Below are 20,513 nucleotides of genomic sequence, written 5' to 3'. Positions count from 1 at the left end.
GTCCTCCCCTGCTGGGTGTCCCGCTCTCCCGTTTCTCCTCCTGCCTCCCTGCCCCTCCTCAGTCTGCTCTGCTGCTTCCTCATCCTTTTTTCAACTGTTATTTATTGAAGGTCTTCAAGGCTCCATCTTCTCTGATCACTCTACTTTCCTGGGTGGTCTCATTCACTCCCGAGGTTCCAAAGACATCTCTATTCCAAAAATCTATTTTCAGGTCTCACCTCCCTTCCAAGCCCCAGACACAGGCATTCACCTTCCTACTTGTCTTCTCCTCTTGGGTTATGCACAGGCATCCCTAACTCCTCCTAAGTTCTTTCTCCTTAATAACTCTTGAATTAACCCATTGCACCATCCCCACATCATCCATGCTAGGCCAAGGCACCCCCATCTCCCCTTTGAAGACCACATCGCTTCTAAGCTGGTCTCTCTGCCCGGTCTCCTAAACCCACTCCAATTCTTCCTCCATTCAGAAGCCAAAACACTCCTCCGAAATTGCCAATCTGGCCATGCGCCCACGTCCACTGCCTTCACGGTCATACTGAAAAAAATCAAGCATCTCTGCCATGCCTTGAAAGGCTCTGCCCAGCCCAGCCTTTCTTCCAGACATGGTCCCCATCATCTCTCCTCTGGTCTCCTGTCCTCCCTGACTGCACCCAACTTTTCCTCACCTTTGCGCATGCTGATCTCTCTGCCTGTTTAGTGGATGCAGCTGATGCCCTCTTGGCTCACTTCTTCTGAAGGGACATCCTGCTGGAGGGCTATCACCAGCAGCTGGGAGTGTTGGCCACTCATGGAAGGCAGCTGCACACCTCCCTCGGAGAATTCCTTGGGACAAACAAGAGTCACCTCTGCAACAGGCGACAATCAGGCAGACCTCACTTCCCAACATGGGCTACAAAAGGCCAGCCACCTCCCACAAGGTGGGACTGTTCCCTGGACAGTTGATGTTCCCCATCCCCCCTCGCCCTGCCACCACTGTGGCACGGGGCTGAGGCCTAGACCACCTCTTCTCTGCTTCTCCCCACCCCATCCCGCTTCTCTCCCTGCCTTGCAGGTTCCTCTCGATTGCCACCCCAACAGATCCCCGCCTCAGGTTCCACTTGTAGGGTACCTAACCAAGACCTATTCTCCAGGTCAGGCCTGGGTGAGTCCCCAGCCTGGGTCAGAGCGCTATCCGGACAGCAGCCTGCTGCTTTCCTTTCTAACCGTTAGCATGGTCATGATTAAATACTTGTCTGTGTTCTCTGTTTAACATGCATCTCACTGTGCTCTCCATAAGGGTAGGGCCGTGTCTATTTCACTCCCACCATGTTCCTAGCACCCGCCAGCACGTAGTAGGCACACATAAAATATGAACTGAAAGAAGGAAGGAAGGTCCTGATATTGCCTCTTTCTTATTTGATCTTATTTGAGGGCTCTGAGGCTAAATGACTTTTGGGGTTGGCAGCCATGAGTGTCATGGCTTGGGCTCGCCGCCCTCCAGCAAGCAGCTCTGAGACCATGTGGGCGGAGGCCATGTGGCATGCCTGCATGGATGGCGGCCATCCACCGCCTCTCTCTTTTCCTCACTCAGAGGCAGCAGCTGGGGCTGCTCTGCCAGTGACCGTGAGCAACCCTGGAAGCTGCACTGTCAACAACCTGTCACAGCGAATCACCCCAGGCCACTGATTCCCCACAGAGCTGCCTGCTGAACCAGCCTCAGCCTCTCAAGGCCTCTCCCAGCAGCACTCACAGGCTGGCACCAGGCTGGCACCAGGAAGGCCCAGACCTACTCCTGCTGCCAAATGGGGGCACCTGCTGGAGTTGCTGGGGGCCTGGGCTCAGGGAATGCCACCTTCCACCCCAGGACAGAGGGCAGAAATCCCCATGGAGTGAGTGTCCAGGAGAACCGGCCCTTTCCCACCCGCCATCTGCCCCTTTACACTTGGTAAGGCCTGCGCTGTGCCACAACATTTCTCACTCCTTGCTTTTGCTAACCCTCATGCCAGCCACACAGGCTGCACGGGGCTGGCTCTGACCATCCCTCAGAGGAGAAAACTGAGATTCAGATAAACGAAAGCAGGAGAAGTTAGTAGCCCAAGGACTCTCTCTGTCTCAGGAGTTCCCCATCCTGCCTCAGTGCTGCATAAGGGGGCTTTGAGGAGCACTGCCAAGCAGAGGTGAGGGGCTCAGAAGCCCCTGACGTTCGAGGCTTTTAGTCTGTCCACATCATAGGTCAGCACCCAGCAGCCCTCTTTCATTTGTTGGCTATAGGGGAGTAGCTATAATGGGTCCCCAGTGGCTGTCCCAGAACCAAGGCCACTGAGTTTCACCCAACCCTCATCCCACCCAACCAATGAAGGCCAGACTCTACCTCAGGGTCAGATGGTCAGGACATCAGCTGGGTGCCAGAGTGCCCTCTCTGTCGGAGCACCAAGGCCTGAAGGCACCCTGGGCAGCAACTCCTCAGCAGCGAGGCCGGGCAGGAGAGGGGCCACCTCCAAGCTGAGCTGGGCAGAGATTTCCTGGGCACGTCACACCCCCCAGTGGCCAGCCTTTCTCGGTGTCTTCTCCTCCACAGACTCTCCCGGAGGCCTCCAGTCACCTCGTGCCTCCACCAGAAAGGGGAAGAAGGAGGAAGAGAATTATTATCACAACACAGTAATTATGATGCACTCATCTGTCCAACAAATATTTATCCAGGGCCTGTGCTGAGCCCAGCTCTGTGCTAAGTGTGGGGACACAGTCATGAGGAAGACAGACCTAGTCCCTAACCTCGGGGACCTGAGAGGCCAGTGGATAGATGGTGGACATGCACACAGATAGGGAAGAGATATTCAACATGATTTTGGAGGCTGTAGATGCAATGGAGAGAAATCAGGCATTGCACAGGCTGAGGGAAGAGGGGAAAGGGTGTGTGGGTTGCTGGTCCAGAAGCTTCTCTGAGGAGGTCACAGGGGAGACCAAGGTGATATAAGGGCAGGAGCCACTCCAGGAGCTCAGGGGACAGTGTTCTGGACACAGGGAAGAGAAGCAGGGACTGGGGGCAGGAGGGAGGAGGGGGCAGGGGGATGGGGCTGGAAAGAGAATGAGGGCCAGATCTGGCCCTGAAAGCCAAGGTGAAGATTTGGCTTTGACTCCGAGTGAGACAGAGAGCCACGAGACGGTTTTGAGCAGGAAAGTGACATTCACAAATATTTAAAAGTTAGTATTAGCAGCTGATATTTATTGACCATTTACTATCTACCATATCAGGCATTACTCTCGGCGCTCTGACCGCGTTACCTTCTTTCATCCTTACAACCACCCTGTTGCAGCAGCACACCCGATGACCTCACCCTAGTTCCAAAGTTCAGAGATAGGCAGCCCTCTCAGGACATGCCAAGGTCACAGACCCAGTAAGCGTGACCCCAGGACTCAAGTCAGCTCTGTCTCACTCACTCCAGAGCTGATGGGCTTCCCTGGCCTGGATCCCAATTCTGACTCCCACGGACTAGCCATGTAGCAGGCAATTGCTCTCTGATCTTGACTCCACCCCAACAGTGGCTTCTCCACCCTGGCAGTGGAGGCCCCGGGAAGGCCCTGGAACATGAAGACCTGCTGTCAATCCCAGCTGTGTGGCTTTGGGCAGTCCCCGCCCTTATGGAACCTCAGATCCATCCTCTTTAAGATGGGCAAATATATCCTCCTTCCGGAGTGGCAGGAAGGACACTGAGCTCAGGATCCAGGTAGGTGACAGATGTGGAACAGGTGCCAACAGTGTTCTCTAAGTTATTCAGCCCTAGAGTTTTGGGGGCTGCCTTCTGGGGATTTAGGGATATATATGTGAGGCTTGGGCCACCCTTGGAGAAGAAGGCAACCATTCTCTCTCCTCGATGAGGGAAACCGGGCTGCAAGGGCACCAACAGAGGCCGGCAGAGTAGATGTAGGACTCCAGGTAGGACTAACCAAAGTGCAGAGCCTGCTTGGTCCTCTCCCCAAGATCATCCTCTTCCTCCTCTGCCAGCAAATACACACGAGCAGAGCGGCTCCATCTTCTCCTGCAGTGCAGCTTGTTGCTGCCAAGAAACCTCCCCTTCACAGCCCAGTTCAGGATCCTCCCCCTACCCAGGTATTCCAAAATCTGAAGTTTCACCATTAGAGAGCTATTCCAACGAGTTAAGCAGTCGTGTTTTATTTGTCAATTTCTCCTTGTATATTTAGTTCCTCTAGACCCACAAAAATCCATAAACAGCAAATAACAACTATTTCCATTCTTTACTTTTTTTCTTTTTTACATTTTTTTAATTGAATAGAGATGGGGTTTCTCCATGTTGCCCAGGCCAGGCTGGTCTCAGACTCCTGCACTCAAGCGATCCTCCCGCCTTGGCCTCCCAAAGTGCTGGGATTACAGGTGTGAGCCAGTGTGCCTAGCCTATTTCCATTCTTAAATTATCTTCTGATCTTTTTCAATGCACAAACCTGCATATAGGAGCACATGCATCTTCTCTGGAATTTGTTTTAATTTAACATGATTCCAAACATGCAGGAAGGGTCGTTGGAGATGACCTAGCCCTCTTTTCCAAGAGCAATGTGGCATAGTGGTTAGAAGGTAGGGTTTGGAGGTAGGCAGACATGGATTGAAATTCCAGGTAGGCAAGGTGTGTGACTTTGCAGAAGCCACCTGACTTCTCCAGGCCTCAGTTTCCTCACCTGTGGAATAGGGATAACAGCACTCTTCCCACAGACCAGAATACGGATACAAAGGGGTGATGTGTTCATCGCCTTAACCAAATGCCCTGCACAGGCAACTGCTCAATTAACAGTAGCTGTTGTTACTGTCACTTTAGTCCTTCTTATTGAGATACGTGGCATGCTTAGAAAGTTTCCCTGCTTGCAATGATATCCGTATAAGCCATGTATTCCTATGTAACAAATTACCCCAACACTTAAGTAACATACATGTATTAGCTCCCATTTTCTGTGTGGGGAGAAGTCTGGGCACAGCTTAACTGGGTCCTCTGCTTCTGGGTCTCTCACAGGGCTGTGATCAGGATGTCAGCCAGGGCTGAGGTCTCATCTGAACGCTCCACTGAGGAAGGATCCACTTTGAAGCTCACACGGTTGCTGGCAGGATTCAATCCTTCAAGGCTGTTGGACTGAGAGCCTCAGTTGTAGCCAGATGTCAACTGGGGGCTGGCCTCAGCTCTTTGTCACATGGGCTTCTCCAGCATGGCAGCTTGCTTCATCAAAACATGCAAGCCAAGAAGGCAAGAGAGACAGTCAGCAAACAAGACTGAAGTCTTACGTATCCTCATCACAAGAGTGACGTCCATCATCTTTGCCATGTTCTATTGCTCTGAAGCCAGTCTCTAGGCCATTCCACATTCACTGGGAGGACATGAATGGCAGCAGGCGGAAATCTCTGGGGGAGTCTCCCCGAACCAGGACCGTACAGCTCAACTAGCATTTTCTGGTGCCTTCTATGTGCCTTCATGGTATTAGTACTGGGAATTTAAAACTAGGTGAGTTTGGGCTTCCACGTCCAGGAACTTTTTTCTAGAAGGTGTTTTCTGCTTCATGCTCTTATTCACTTTCCATTGCTGTGACCACTTTGTGACCTGTGTACAATCACTCTTGAGAGGGAAGGGAAATTACTAACTCGATAGGATGGATGAGTTCACCAGACCTTTTTCCTCTGAGGGGCATTTGGACAGTAGTAGTCACTGTGCCAGATGCTGTAAGTACCAATGAGGTACCCAGGGTGATGAGGAGCAGACAGGTAAACCCACAGGTTGAGCCTGGAGCAAGGCAATGCCACAATAGAAGCTACAGTGGGAGTTGGCATAGTGGTTCTTCTTAAAGCAAAATAAGTTATAGACAATGGCTGAAAAGCTGAAACCAAGCTTTGCCCCATGCTTAGGGGGCCTTGCTGGCTTGATTTCAGAGCAGCAGAAGTTCTCTTCCCCAACACAACCCCTCTTTCCACAGCCTGATCTCTACCTCACGGACACCAGAGAGGCTTGTTATAGGGAAACAATAGACATACACTTTTAGCTTTCATGAAAAAGCAACTCTCTTCATTAGAAGAATCTCATCTTCCCTGGCTAACCATAGAAGTCCGGCAGGGACTGCCAATCACAGACTCCACTTCTCTTGGCCAAGGGGGTTGGGGGGTAGATTTGGCATCTAGGCTAAATCAATCTCCCATCCCCTGTCCCATAAAACATGTGACACAAGCCAAGCCAATCAGAGTCCTTCCCTGGGACTGTTTTCCGGGTGAAGCTGACAAGAAGAGATCTTTTTCCCAGTTGGTCAGGACACTATAAAGAAGAGGCCTCAGAAGCAGATGGGGGCCATGTTTCCAGCCACATAGGAAAGAAGGGGGAAGACGGAGACCGATTGTATACAGAGAGACAAGAGAGAGAAAGAGCTGGCATGCCAGTCAATAGCATTACATCCTTGGTTCCTGTCTTCCCTCTGGCAAGCTTTATTCTTGCCCTTCCTAGACATGTAAACCAATAAATCCCTTTTCATTTACTTGAAATAATTCAAATTGGTTTCTATCACTTGCCAACAATAGGGTCCTAAAATATAAGCCTATAATTTCACCACTGAAGTTCAAGGTAAAGCTACAAATCTTCCTGGGAGAGGTGATTCATGGGTCCAAATTCTTCCTGAAGTATAAATGACTGATGACAGATCCTTTCTTAAGAGGAGACTATAATTATGAGCTTATCTGAAAACAGACAAAGCACCATACAGCTAGAAGTAAAGACAGTCGAGACATCTGGAAATCTTCACCTATCAGCACATGAGATTTTTTTTTAAGATTAGAATCTTCAGTCACCAATGTGCTGAGTTTGCTGGTTCAGTCAATATTGTAAAAGGGAAGAAACAAGCAAGGGAAAGTGGAAAGAAAGGAAGAGTGGGGGAAGGAGGAAGGGTAAAAAAAGAAAAGGGAAAAAATAGTGAAGGAGACAGGGAGAGGAGAAGGAAGGGAGACGCGGGAGGAAGAACAGAGAGAGGGAAGGCTTGAAGGGAGGCAGTAAGTAGGGAAGGAAGAAAGGAAGGAAGGAGGAAGGGAAAAAGAAAGAGAGACAGGGAGGAGAAAGAAGGGAGGGAAGGGGAGAGGGAGGGAGAGACACACAAAGACAGAAACAAGACAGACAGATTGAGGGCAGAAGGAGGAAGGAAGACAAACAAGATTCTGAGCGGTAGATCCCGCCCCGGCCCCGCCCCAGCCCCGCCTCGGCCCCGCCCCGGCTCCGCTCCCGGCCCCGACTCCGCCCCCGGCCCGCGAGCTGCAGCGCCACCTCCGGTCGCCAGGGGCCGCCACCGCAGCCGCCGGCACCCTGCACGCGCGGCGGGCCCTCTTTCCCGCCTCTGCTCCGGCCGCTCGCCCCCCCGCCACCGCTCTCGGGCTCCGACCGGTCTCGCGCGCCGTCTTCTCGAGAGGGGCCTCGCGCCGCCCGGCGCGCGCCGCCCCCCTGCCTCGCGGCGCGGGGTCTCGCGGGCCCCGCTCCCGCCCTCCGCTCGCCTGGCCCGGACCGGAAGCGGCGCCGCACGGCCTGGGCCTGGCGCGGGGGGCGGGCACCGGGGCCCGGTCGGACATGGGCAAGAAGCACAAGAAGCACAAGTCGGAGAAACACCTCTACGAGGGTGAGGAGTGGGCCGAGGTGCGGGCGGTGGGCTCTCGGCCCCTTTGCGGGGCTTCCGCTCTTTCCCAGTGGCTTAGGGGCGGCCCAGGGCCCTTCCCTCCCACGGCAGGCCCAGGCCCGCGAAGGGGGCGCGTCCTGCCCGAGGCCGCGCTGCCCCCCGTGCGGCGGCGGCATTCGAACCCGGGTCCCCCTGGGCCGGTGGGTCTCTGGTGGGGAGACGTGAGGCGGCCCGAGAGGCGTGGGAGCGTTCGGGGCGGGCGGTGCCGCACCCCCGGGCCGGGCTCTGTCATTCAACAGGTGCTTCGCGGGGCGCCCAAAGCCACTTCGGCGTTGCTGCGCCTTCGCGCTCTGCATCCTTAGCACTCCCTGGAGAGCCCCGACTTTAATCGACGCGCTTTCTTTTCTTTTCTTTTTTTAAGAGTATGTGGAGAAGCCCTTGAAGCTGGTTCTCAAAGTAGGAGGGAACGAAGTCACCGAACTCTCCACGGGCAGTTCGGGGCACGACTCCAGCCTCTTCGAAGACAAAAACGATCATGACAAACACAAGGACAGAAAGCGGAAAAAGAGAAAGAAAGGAGAGAAGCAGGTTCCAGGTGAAGAAAAGGGGAGAAAACGGAGAAGAGTTAAGGTACAAGTGGTTGCATTGCTTTGGCTTTGCGGACGGCACCGCCTCCTCCAGCTACCAACCTCACTTTATTTTCTTTGTATCTGGGGAAACTGAAACGCCTCTAAGATCTGGCTCATTTGAAGAGGAGCAGGACAGAATAGAGACATGAATCATCTATGAGTCTCAGCAAATCGTTTTTGAATTATACTCTTAGGCAATTGTACTCGCACATCAGGTGAGGAAGCAGCTAAGCCCAAATTTTCAGGAGCTGCTTCAAAGAATGCTTTTTCCGTCTAGGCAGGGTAAAAAGTCATGCTCAAGAAAGCCTCAGTGTTCGAGGTTTGTCAAACAGAGTCATTTCAGAAGTGAATGGGATCTACTGGGATTTAAATTTTGTTCTGAAATAAATATTATAATGCCAAATCTGTAATGAGCAACTTTAAATCTTTTAAAACAATGTTGTAGTCTATTGAGAAAGTTTGGTCAGAGATCTGTAATGGAGATTGATATTCTTAACCATTTGCATTTAACAGAAAAGAATGAGTAGCTGCCATCTTGGTTTGAAAGCTGGGCAGAATAATTAATGGCTGGGCGCAGCAGCCCACGCTTGTAATCCTAACGCTTTGGAATGCCGAGGTGGGAGGATTGCTTGAGGCTGAAAGTTCGAGACCAGCCTGGGCAACATAGCAAGGCCCTGTCTCTACGAAATAAACTACGAAAATTTCTAGAGCCTGGTGGTGTGCACCTGTGTCCCAGCTATTCAGGAGGCTGAGGCGGGAAGATCGCTTGAGCCCAGGAGTTTAAGGTCACAGTGAGGTGTGATCACACCACTGCACTCCAGCCTGGGCAATAATATGAGACTCTGTCTCTAATAATAATAACATTGTTATTACTGTTATTAACTTTCCAAATTTGACCTGCCACTGAATGACTCAGTAAATCAATTATTGTGAAGGTAAATTTTCATAGGTTAGTTATATAACTTATGTTTGTAAATACAACAGGAGCTTTCTCTTACATGTGATTGAACACATTGCTAAGTCACCAAGTCTTAGAGATCTTATTTTGGGGATTTCTTAAGTCTATTCCTTCCCTTTTGTCCCAGTTTTTATTAGCTTTGGCTAGGTAGGAGTAATGTTTTGTTTTGTTCCTTAAATTATAAAACCCATATATGCATTTGATTTTTTAAAAGTAGTTCATGTGGTACAAAAGTACACAAAATGAAAAAAGTTTTCCTCACCGCAATCCTTCACATAGACTCCCTCTTCAGAGGTAACCAATTGTTTTTTTTTTTTGGTTTTTTTTTTTTGGTTTTTTTTTTTTTTTTTTGATTAATAGTAGTAAAGTAATGCGTGAAGATGGTTTTTAAAAGTCAAGAGTACTACACAGCTTTTTGACACAAAGCAGGCTGCTGCTCCACTCTGGAGTTGTACTTCCTACACTTTTTAGTATTTTTCCTTGCCTACTTATCTCCATTTCGAAATACAGATTTATATTTGCTGATTTAGCAGTTTATATCTTCTACTGACATCATGTTATGGAAGGTGAGAATTCAATTTCCCTTGCTCAAGATATAGGTACATCACAATTATTGGTTAAATTAATATTAAAGCGATTGTAGACAAGTACAGTATGCAAATACAAATCTGAACTTAACTAGTTAGATCATTGCTTTCATTTGTTTGGTTATTGCTTAATAATTCTTCCTAAACTCTAAGATTTATGAAACTCATTTGAGTTCTTTTCTCTGGAGACATTTATGTTACAGCTCTCTGTCTCCTGGAGGCTGGATTTGGGACTCTCCTTCACCTGCTTCCTGGATCTCATGCCTTCCTCTTTCTTGATTCATTCTCTTGTTCTGGTGGACTCTTAACTCTAGGAACTTCCTAAGAAAGCATACAGAGCGGGTAGATTTTATAAGTTCTAACATGTTTGAAAATCTGTGTTCTACCCTCATACAGGTTGATGGTTTGACTTGTTTAGATTGAAAATTATTTTCTTTCAGACTTTTGAAGGCATTCATTACTTTGTTGTTTTCTGGCTCCCAAAATTGGTGTTGGGAAGTCTGTTGCCATTCTGATTCTTAGTCCTTTGCATATGACCAGTATTTGCTAACTTGAAATTTTTAGGATCTTCCCCGTTATCTTCAGTGTTCTGACATTTCGTAATTAATACTTGTGCCTTCAGTTCAGAGCTGTTTGCTTGAAGTGTTCCTGTGTTCATTTCTTTCCCTCCATTTTTTCTTTTCTTGGTTTCTGGAACTCCTGCCCTTTAGATATTAGACTCCTGAACTGATCCTCTAATTTTCTTATGTTTTTCTCATATTTTTTCTGGGTGTGTGTGGGGCGGGGGAGGGTTCTTCCTTCAAGGAACATCCCTAAAATTTCTGACTTTTCTGGATTTATTTCAGATCTTATACCTTGAATTTCCAAGAATTTTTTCTTGTTCTCTATTTGTCCTTTTTGAATTAGCACCCTGTTCTTGATTTTAGATGCAGTATATTCTTTTCTTTTTCTGAAGATATTAATTGAAGTTTTTTCCTGTTTTTTCCTCCTAAGTTTTCTTTTGCTCCCTGCCCTGTCTCTCTCTCCCCCAAATTCTTCCATTTATTCGTCTGTCTCTGTTTTCTGTTGAAAGCATCCTTTAGTTGTCTTTTGAGCTTTTGCAGTCTCTACAAAGCTGATTAAATGCTTTTTACCTAGACAGAGGTTGTCAGTTAATGGACTTTATTGTTGAGTGACTAACAGGGACTCGGTCATTTTGGTGAAGAATGCCCCAATGTCTGTACCTTACAGGTGTTTTCTCTGGGATTTTAGTTTCTCCAGAGAAAAATCCTCTCCTAGGAGATGGATTTTGCCAGTTTTATCCGTATTTCTGGAGCCAACTATGGGACAGGGGCTGAAGGTCTTACCACCCAGTTTTCTGAGTCTGGCATTTCTCCTCACTTTTGGCTCATCTGGAGATTTGGAGACTCAGGTTCCCGGTGTCTCCCAGTTCTGAGCTTTTCCAGGGTTTTGGGATTTGGGCTTTTTTCAAAGGTATCCACCTCTCTGCATACGGGAGTATCTTGCTTTCTCTGTTCTGCAAATCACCCCATTTGCCTTCCGTCTCCCAAGTGTGTTGACGTGGCTTATCCACCTTTGTCCCTTATGTGCCCTTTGTTCCGGCCATCGTCTTGTTTAACAAAAGTTGAGGTAACCACTTTGAACCAGTCTGGTTTTTGTTCTGGCAGCTACCACCATAATCCCATGAATACATTAATATTCTTCATTTCTTGTTTTATTCATTATCTTATTCTTTATATTGACTACATAGTATTTAGTAACATGGATATACCATACTTACGACTATTACTTTTAAATCTTACATGTAATGCTGCAGTGAGCCTCATTGTACACACATAAGAATATCTTGTGTAAGAATATCTTCAGGATAGGTTCTTAGAAGTCCCCCCCCGCCGCCCCATGTTCCAGCTGCTCTATCCTTTCTTGACTGTGGCTCTAATGATCATCAGTCGCATTGTATTTTGATGTCATTGCACCTAAAATGGGTTCATATCCACAGTCTCTTCTGGACACAACACCTCTCAGAGTAGGACAGGTAGGGAGATGGTTTCTATTTCACATTCAGGGGTAGAGACTTCAGATCATCTGGGGTGTCACTGGTTCTGTAGGGACTGTTTGGGTCATTTTTTTTTTTCCAGACTAGACCAGGGAAGCAGGGAGAGATTCTTTTTGCTAGGGTTATGTAGGGAGGGAGACCTTAGAGATGCCTCTGTGAGCTCTGTTCTGAATGTCCAGGAAGTTGTAGGGACAGTAGTTGCTGTGATCTCTTCTTGGGAGAAAGAAGAGCTAGAGTATGATTGTGAGGGACTGGCGGCTCTTCTCTCAGTTCCATGCAGCTGGAAGGAGGACAAAGGATGTCCTCTTCCTTTCAAAACATTTTTCTAAAAGGCATACATAACTTCTGCTTATGTTTTACTAACCAGAACCTAATCACATAGTCACCTTAGCTGCTAGGGAGACTGGAAGATGTTGTCTTTTTTCTTTTTTTCTTTTTTGAGATAGGAACCTGCGCTGTCGCCCAGGGCAGAATGCAGTGGTGGAGTCATGGCTCACTGCAGCTTCAAACTGCTGGACTTAAGTGATCCTCTCACCTCAGCCTCCTGAGTAGCTGGGACTACAGGCGTCTATCACCACACCCAGCTAATTTTTTCAAAAACATTTTTTTTTAAGATGGGGTCTTGCTATGTTGTCCAGGCTGGTCCCAAACTCCTGGGGTCAGGTGATCCTTTCACCTCAGCCTCCCAAAAGTGCTAAGATTACAAGTGTGAGCTACCGTGTCTGGCATTTTAGTTGTGGGGAGTGAATGGGGGCGGGGGTATTGTACCTTGCTAAAAATTAGGAATCAGTTACTTAGGAAAATAAGATAAAGGGGGAAGTGCACGCGCGCGCGCGTGCGCGCACACACACACACACACACACACACAACACAAAGCCTTATAATTTTTCAAAGGTGCCTTAGTTAACTGAATTTCTTGTTTTGAATAGGAAGGCCCTAACTATATTAGTTTAAAATGCCCCAACAGGTAGGATCAGCAGTATTTCTCCCTGTACAGCAGTGGTATTTAATGCCAACCAAAGCATTAGGGGTACAGCGTGCTTTGATTTCCACCAGACACCACACCTATGAAAGTGATGAATTTTCTTATTCCTTAAACGTTCTGATGCTGAGCAGTTGGCAAAGAATTTGCCTGCTGGCATGACTCTTAAAACATTAATTTTCCTTTCCTAAATGTTCAGTCTTATGTTTTCCCATGTTATGTGAAAAATAAAATAACGGCTCGTAAAAAATGCTCATGCCATCTGATCTAGTCGTACATACACAAGACGATAGTTAAGTAAAACTAAGATGCAATAGGTAAAATTCTGTGTGGCTGTTAACTTGATAAAATGATTTATAAAAATTACAGATGTATTTTCTAAAATTACATTAGAGGAAGTAACCATATACACACCCATTATGATTGTAACACAAAAAAATTACACATACATTTTACAGATAACAACTGCTACTTATCAGGCATGTAGTACATGCTAGGTTCTGTGCTGAGCGCTTTATGTACATCATCCTACTATACTCCCTCCTGTAATCCTGTGAGACTGGTGTTATCGCTCTATTTTGTGGGATTGTGGTACAATATACATAGCATAAAATTTACCATTTTAATTATTTTTAAGTGTGCAGTTCAGTAGTGTTAAGTGTATTTACATTTTTGTGCAACTGTTTTCCAGAACTTTTTCATACCCATTAACAACTCCCCATTTTCCTTTCTCCCTCTCCTCAGACTTTGGTGACCACCATTCCACTTTCTGTCTCTATGAGTTTGACTGCTCATATAAGTGGAATGATACAGTATTTGTCTTTTTGTAGCTGGCCTGTATCATTTAGCACAATGTCCTCAAGGTTTATCTGTTGTAGCAAGTGTTGGAATGTCCTTCCCTTCTAAGACTAAATGCTACTCCATTGTATGGATATACCACATTTTATTTATTCATCAGTCAGTGAACATGTGGTTTGCTTCCACCTTTTGGCTGTTATGAATAATGCTGCTAGGAACATGAATTGTACAAAGTTCTCTTTAAGACCCCTACTTTCAGTTCTTTTGGATACACACCCACAAATAGAATTACTCGATCATATTATCTTCTCTTTTATAAATGAGAAAATTGAGGCTCAGGGAGGTTAAGTAACTTTACCAAGGTCACACAGGTAGTGCCAGAACAGTAACTCAAATTCTGCCCTTAAGAAGTCTTTAATCTAAAAGAGTTGTTAAAGTGGGCACCAACCTCTGCCCACAGCCCATGGGGAAATAAAGTCAGTGCCCTAACAGAGGCAGGGTTCTAGTTCTGCGGCTCCTGAGAGTACATGGATCTGGGGGAAATCACAGAAGACTTTGCTCAGGAAGCAGCATTTGAGTTGGGCTTTAGAAATCAAAATACAGTGATGTAACACTATATGTTCAGTTAATGTGGGGTCAACTATATGCCCTGAGAGAAATGGCTCTTTTTATGGTAGTTCAGTAGAAGTATTGTAAGATTGTAAGTCATGAGTATTGTACTTTATGGACTACTTCAGGTATTTTCCAAGGTGATCTGACAACTCAGTTTTTATTTATGTGCTGACTTTAGATGATGATCCCTGAATAGAATGATAGGCCACTGGGTAGAGACATGGAGGTCAGGAAAACCACACACCAGACAGGATTATGGAACTGTTGTTAGAGGATTAGCTCGAAAATGGGCAAGAAGGAGATGTGTATAGGGGACATAAAGTAGATCTCTTTTTAAACACAGAATGCGTTGGGGGTGGGTAGGGTAAGATCTGAAAGGCAGCTGAGATGGCCGAGTAAGGAGTTTGAGTTTCAGTATGTAGTCAGTCAAAAAATTTGAGTGGAAGAATGATAAAAGCTGAGCCTTAGTAACATAAATCTGGTAACAGTATCTAACAAATATTGAATGGAGAGATTAGAAACTATAGAGAGACTTGCATAGAAAGCTTTTTATTGAAATAGCTCAAACGAGTGGTCTCAGTTCCTTTATTGAAACTCTCTTGCTGTTCTGAAGAACACAGTCCTAACCCGAATGATGTCTTAACAGCTTTGTAGGTCAACTTCAGGTTTAGTTGCTGAAAGAGGTTAGGCCAGTCACATTGCTTAGGGATGTTACCAGAATAAAATGAGAAAGATAGTAGTCATTAAGGAAATCTTTTTACTCAAAAGCATTAACACATATAGGATGCATTAACACATATAGGATGTTATAAAGCTAAAATTAAGTAAAACTTTAATGAAAATTACAGTAAATTCCAGTAAATACCTATTTTATTAAAGCACTATGCTAAGTCCAACAGTGGAGTCAGACTCATAACTAACGTTCGAGTGTTTACTGTCTGCCAGACACTATTCTAAATTCTTTGTGTATATTTACTATTTTGATCCTTAGAAATAATTCTGTGAGGTAGGTGCTGTTAGTATCTCGTATTGCTGATTTAACTGAGTCACAGAGTATGAGGTAGCTTTTAACTAGAGAGGAGCAGTGACTAATCATATTAAGCAAAATGAGAATTCTGGCAAAACAGTTCATTGACTTGTGCCATCTGTCACACCTGGGATCTCCGGGCTGCTGTAGCTTATCTGGCTTGGCAGAAAACCCTTCCCCTGTCTCAGCATTGGTCCGTGTGTCTCCCTCCTGAGGTAGTTATCTCAACCCCAAAAGACCTCCAAGGAAGGAAGAACTCGGAAAAGGGGCCTTTGAGTAGCATTGCTCCTCTGATAGAAGGCTGTTTATCTGTTTCTTTATTCAACAAATATTTACCTAACACCTGTTATCTGGCCAGATTGTACTAGGCTGCAGTGATTAAGATAGATAAATAAATAATATCCTATAGGATATCCTGTCTCCTATGATTAATTACTTCTGCAAATACTTAGCAAGTATCAAAGTTGGACTCAGAAATCAGACATGAAAGTATAAATAAACCTCACGGCCTGGTAAATCCTAAGGGAGGTTTGACTAACGTGTTTCAGGAATCCAGGGAAAGGTATGCCTCATTCTGCCGTGGGCAGCCAGGGGAAAGCATCATAGAGGTAATGGCTAACCTGTGTAGCAAATGCTGTTTTTAGCCTAGGGCCAAAAGTGATGTGCAGCTGCAAGGAAATGAAACATTTTTCATTGGATTCTAAAATCAGCTGTTAAAAGGGACCTGTACATTGTTTTGCATATTGGAACATCACTTGAATATATGTATGTGTATATATCCTCCAAAAGTAACCAACCTGAAGGACAGTACTTATTACTAAGGACTTCAGCTGTTAATTTGCATGTTTTTGTGTTCCTATTTCATGCTGTCTCCTATGATTAATTACTTCTGCAAATACTTAGCAAGTATTATGTGTTAGGCATTGCTGAGCTTGCAGGTATGGAGCTGAATAAGGCAAGGACCTATGTCCAGAGGAAGCTCCAGTAGAACAGGCAGGTGTCATTTGTTGAGTGAATAATGTGGTTTGGTGAGTGTTAAATCCTAATAATCTGAGCAAAGATTTGCTTTAAAAGCATTACTCATAGATTAATAACTTACCATCAAGTTGCGGGCAAATTAGAATCTAGTCAGAAGTGAGTAAATGTGTTTGTAGTTATGGAAATAGCCCCTCTTCCTTTCTCCTGCCTCAAATCTTCATGCACGCAAGATATTTCCTCTGCCTGGAATGCTGTTCCCACACACCCACCTCCACCCCCAACCTGGCTAGATTCTTTCTCCTTCAGATCTCAGCTCAGATGTTACTTCCTCATGGAAACCTTCCCACACTTTTCCAGTCTAAATTATTTTCACCCAAAAGTTATTCTGTCCTTGAAATCTGTTTTGTTGTTGTTTTTAAGACTAGTCAAGTGAAGCAGTGGGAATGGGGAAGGAACAAAGAAATCTGTAGCTGGTTGTGATCAATTAGTTGTAAACATGTTTTTTTTTTTTTTAATGAGTTGTTTAATGCGCATCTCTGCTGTTATAAACATGTTTATTTTTTTAAATGAGTTATTTAATGAACATCTCTGCTGTTCCATTCTGAGCTCTGTAAGAGTAGGGTTGTATGTATTTTCCCTTTCACTATATAGCCACGCAGTAAAGCCTCATTTATTGAATGAATGTCCATCATGTGCTAAGTAATGTGCTAAAACTTCACATAAACTTTAATCCTTAAAATAGCCCTGTGAGGTATGTATTGTTTTGTCTATTTTAAAGATTAGAAAATTAGACTCCAAAAAATTACATAGTTTATCCATGATGCCATAGCTAATTGCATAGTTTATCCATGATATCATAGCTTTGCCACCTACTAGTGGCGAGGCCAGAATTTAAACCCACTTTATAAACTAACTGTAAACTCTTCTTCCTTAACTACCTGAAGTTAAATGGCACTAATATTTTTGCTTAGTTTTCTCTGTGTAATTAACAGAATTTACTATTAACCAGAACTATGTTAACTTATGGTTTTACATAACTGTATTCCTTTAATAAGTGACATTGACAAAAGGATTCTACAGCATACTCTGAATTATGAAGAAGAAAATGCGAAGGTTGGAATCAGAATTTTAGGTGGAGAGAGACCTGTAGAGATCAAAGCCTTGTGTTGTACAGATGGGAAACTGAGTCTAAAACAGTGGGATACCTTGTTAAAAGTCATATGCTGGTGAACTAGAAGCTAGATCTCCAGATTCTCAGTCTGGAAATAGGATGCTACAATATCTCTATTCAGTTTAGGGTAGTTTCCAAGCGTATGTTTTTATATTCTTTTTTCTTTTGGACTCCCTAGCCCCAAAGACTTCTTACTTTACTGAATAATAAAGTAGTTACTTTATATAAAGGATAACTAGGTAAAGATACTAGTTGGGGTAGTTCAGAAACATTATACCCTCCGTTGGTACTTTTTCCACTTGGCTAGTTCGTAATTGACCATCTCTTTAACTCTGTAAGATAAATAATAACAGTTAAATCTCCATCTTGCGTGTGATAAAGAGGTCTGATGAGAGTAAATGAATTGCCTAAGGTCACAGTGGTTTTTTACTTTATTCTTTTAGTTCTTTTTTTTGAGACAAGATCTGGCTCTGTTGTCCAGGCTAGGGTGCGGTGGTGCAATCTTGACTTACTGCAACCTCCACCTCCTGGGGCTCAAGCCATCCTCCCATCTCAACCTCCCAAGTAGCTGGGACTACAGGTGCACAGTTTTGTATCTTTTGTAGAGATGGGATTTTGCTTTGTTGCCTAGGCTGGCCTCGAACTCCTGAGCTCAAGTGATCCACCCGCCTTGGCCTCCCAAAGTTCTAGGATGACGGGTGAGCCACCACATCCAGCCAACAGAGTGTTTTAAGGATGAAGCTGGACTCCTAGAGCATAGGTTAGCAAGCTGGCCAACAATTTTAGTAAATAAATTTTTATTGAAACACAACCAAATTAATTCATTTACATATTATCTGTGGTGGTTTTCATGCTACAACATACTATAATACAAAAGCAGAGTTTAGTAGTTGTGACAGACCTTATGGGCCACAAAGCCTAAATATTTACAGTTTGGCTATTTTTGGTTTTTGTTTTGTTTTTGAGACAGAGTCTTGTTCTGTCGCCCAGGCTGGAGTGCAGTGGTGCGTTCTCGGCTCACTGCAACCTCTACCTCGTGGGTTCAAGCGATTCTCCTGCCTCAGCCTCCCAAGTAGCTGGGATTACAGGCGCACACCACCACCCACAGCTGATTTTTGTGTTTTTAGTAGAGATGGAATTTCTCCATGTTGGCCAGTCTGGTCTCAAACTCCTGGCCTCAAGTGGTACACCTGCCTCAGCCTCCCAAAGCGCTGGGATTACAGGCATGAGCCACTGCACTTGGCCTAGTTTGGTCGTTTACCAAAAAGTTTGCTGGCCCCAGTTCTAGACTCTTGGCAGTGACACTGTACGAGTTTTTTCTACCTGGGAGAGTACATACTGCCTCTCAAGCTGTCCTTTCTTCACGGGTCATATTTAATAGGAAGGAATCTGTGTCTCTGTGGCTATTATTCTGTAGAACGGGTGTTCTAAACTTGCCAGTCTACCAAAGATCCATACCAGTGTCTCTGGACGAAGGATTTAAAATTTTCAAAGTTAAGAATTACTGCAACAGAATATGTTGTGAGGTGGTGAAAATACATTAATCAACTAACAGTGGTAACTAGGATCAAGCATGAGTTCATTTTATAACACTGCTCTCTGGAGCTTTTAAAACAACCATATATTCTGTATTAGGTGCTTTGGATTCTGAAAATAGAGTGCAAAGATCTAGATCAGTGATTCTCAAAGTGTGGTCCCGATACCAGCAACACCCACATGGCCTGGAAACATGTTAGAAAGTACAAATTCTCAGTCTCTACCCCATACCTGCAGATCAGTAATTCTAGGGACAAGGCCCAGCCATCTGTGTTTTTAATGAGACCTTCAGGTGATTCTAATGCACACTAAAGCTTGTGAACCACAAGGGGACCTCAGAATTTTTGTTTCTTGCCAAATCTTAAATAATCCTGATGCTGCCAGTCTGGGGACCATGCTTTGAGAACCACTGCTCTGGATACTAGAAATAAAAAATAGGGTATAGGCCAAGAAAATAGCTTTTTGAGTCCATAAGATCCTGTTGAGAATCTTGATTTTGATGAGCATAAAATGGGCATTGTTGGACAATTTTACTTCAAAATTTAAATTTTAAAAATGCATACATGTATGTATCTATATGTATTTTTTTCCTCTAAGGAAAGAAGAGGGCAGACAGAGATGAAGCGTCCCTTATACCCTTTCAGAGTCCCATTTCTCTCTTTCCTTCTAATAGAGAGAACCACTCTACTGAATTTGGTGTATATCACATGCATGTTTTTATAATTACAAGTTCTGTATAAATCTGTAAACAGTGTATGCTTACACATTTTTATACTTACCTCGTAACAGATAATTGTTCTGCAACTTTTTCTCCAGACTTTGTTTCTGAACGTTATCCATGTTGATACAATATCATTTTAGCTCATTTATTTTACCTGTTATGTAAATATGACATAATTTATTAATCCATTTTCCTTTTAATAGGCATTGGATTATTCCTATTTTTTACTATTTTAAAACAATGCTGCAGTAATCTTGTACCAAGTCTCCATGTAGACCGTACGACAGGAAATTTCTCTGGTATATGCACAGGCAGTAGCAGTTGAGAAGTAGGATAAAGGCTTTGCTAGCTTTGATAGATATTGCTAATTGCTCTGCTAAGGATTGTTCCTATTCACCCAATTGCAAGGTATGAAAATCCCATTTCTCTACATTTTTATCAAAACCTGACATTTCAGACATTTTAAATGTTGCCAAAGAGAGGTGAAATAACTTCTAGTTTTTAAATCTATAATTACCCAAGTTCCAGGGAGCTTGAGCTAGTTCTCATGTTCTCAACATTTCACGTTTCTTATTCTGTGAGTTACCTGTAATGTCGCTTATCTGTTTCCTTTTTGGATTTTTTGCCTTTTTGCATAGATTTATAGATGCTCTTTATGGAATCTTTCTTAATGTTTTATAAGTTGTGTTTCAAGTACTTTATTTCAGTCTATCGTTAGATTTTTAACTTGGTTCATGGATTTTGTTGAGGTACCGAAATTTATCAACTTAATATCAAATGTATCAAGTTTTTCCTTAAAACTGTATTCTCTTTTTTTTTTTTTTTTTTTTTTTCAGATGGAGTC

At 44.6% G+C, this 20,513-nt stretch overlaps 1 protein-coding gene across 6 annotated transcripts in view; it reads left to right on the top strand.

The window, feature by feature from the left end:
* The first annotated feature begins 7,358 nt into the window (after nucleotides 1-7,358).
* Nucleotides 7,359-20,513, top strand: part of BRD7 (bromodomain containing 7) — a 55,198-nt gene continuing 42,043 nt past the window's right edge. For all 6 annotated transcript variants that reach the window (XM_077985625.1, XM_077985626.1, XM_015126105.3 and 3 more), the window contains exons 1-2: nucleotides 7,359-7,617; nucleotides 8,036-8,244. In XM_077985625.1, the coding sequence (XP_077841751.1) occupies nucleotides 7,569-7,617; nucleotides 8,036-8,244 (258 nt within the window). In that variant the 5' untranslated portion in view covers nucleotides 7,359-7,568. The remainder of the gene's footprint in view (nucleotides 7,618-8,035; nucleotides 8,245-20,513) is intronic.

This window comes from Macaca mulatta, chromosome 20 (genome assembly GCF_049350105.2).
Source record: "Macaca mulatta isolate MMU2019108-1 chromosome 20, T2T-MMU8v2.0, whole genome shotgun sequence".
In the NCBI taxonomy this organism is placed as follows: domain Eukaryota; kingdom Metazoa; phylum Chordata; class Mammalia; order Primates; family Cercopithecidae; genus Macaca; species Macaca mulatta.
This window is presented reverse-complemented; position numbering and strand designations above follow the sequence as displayed.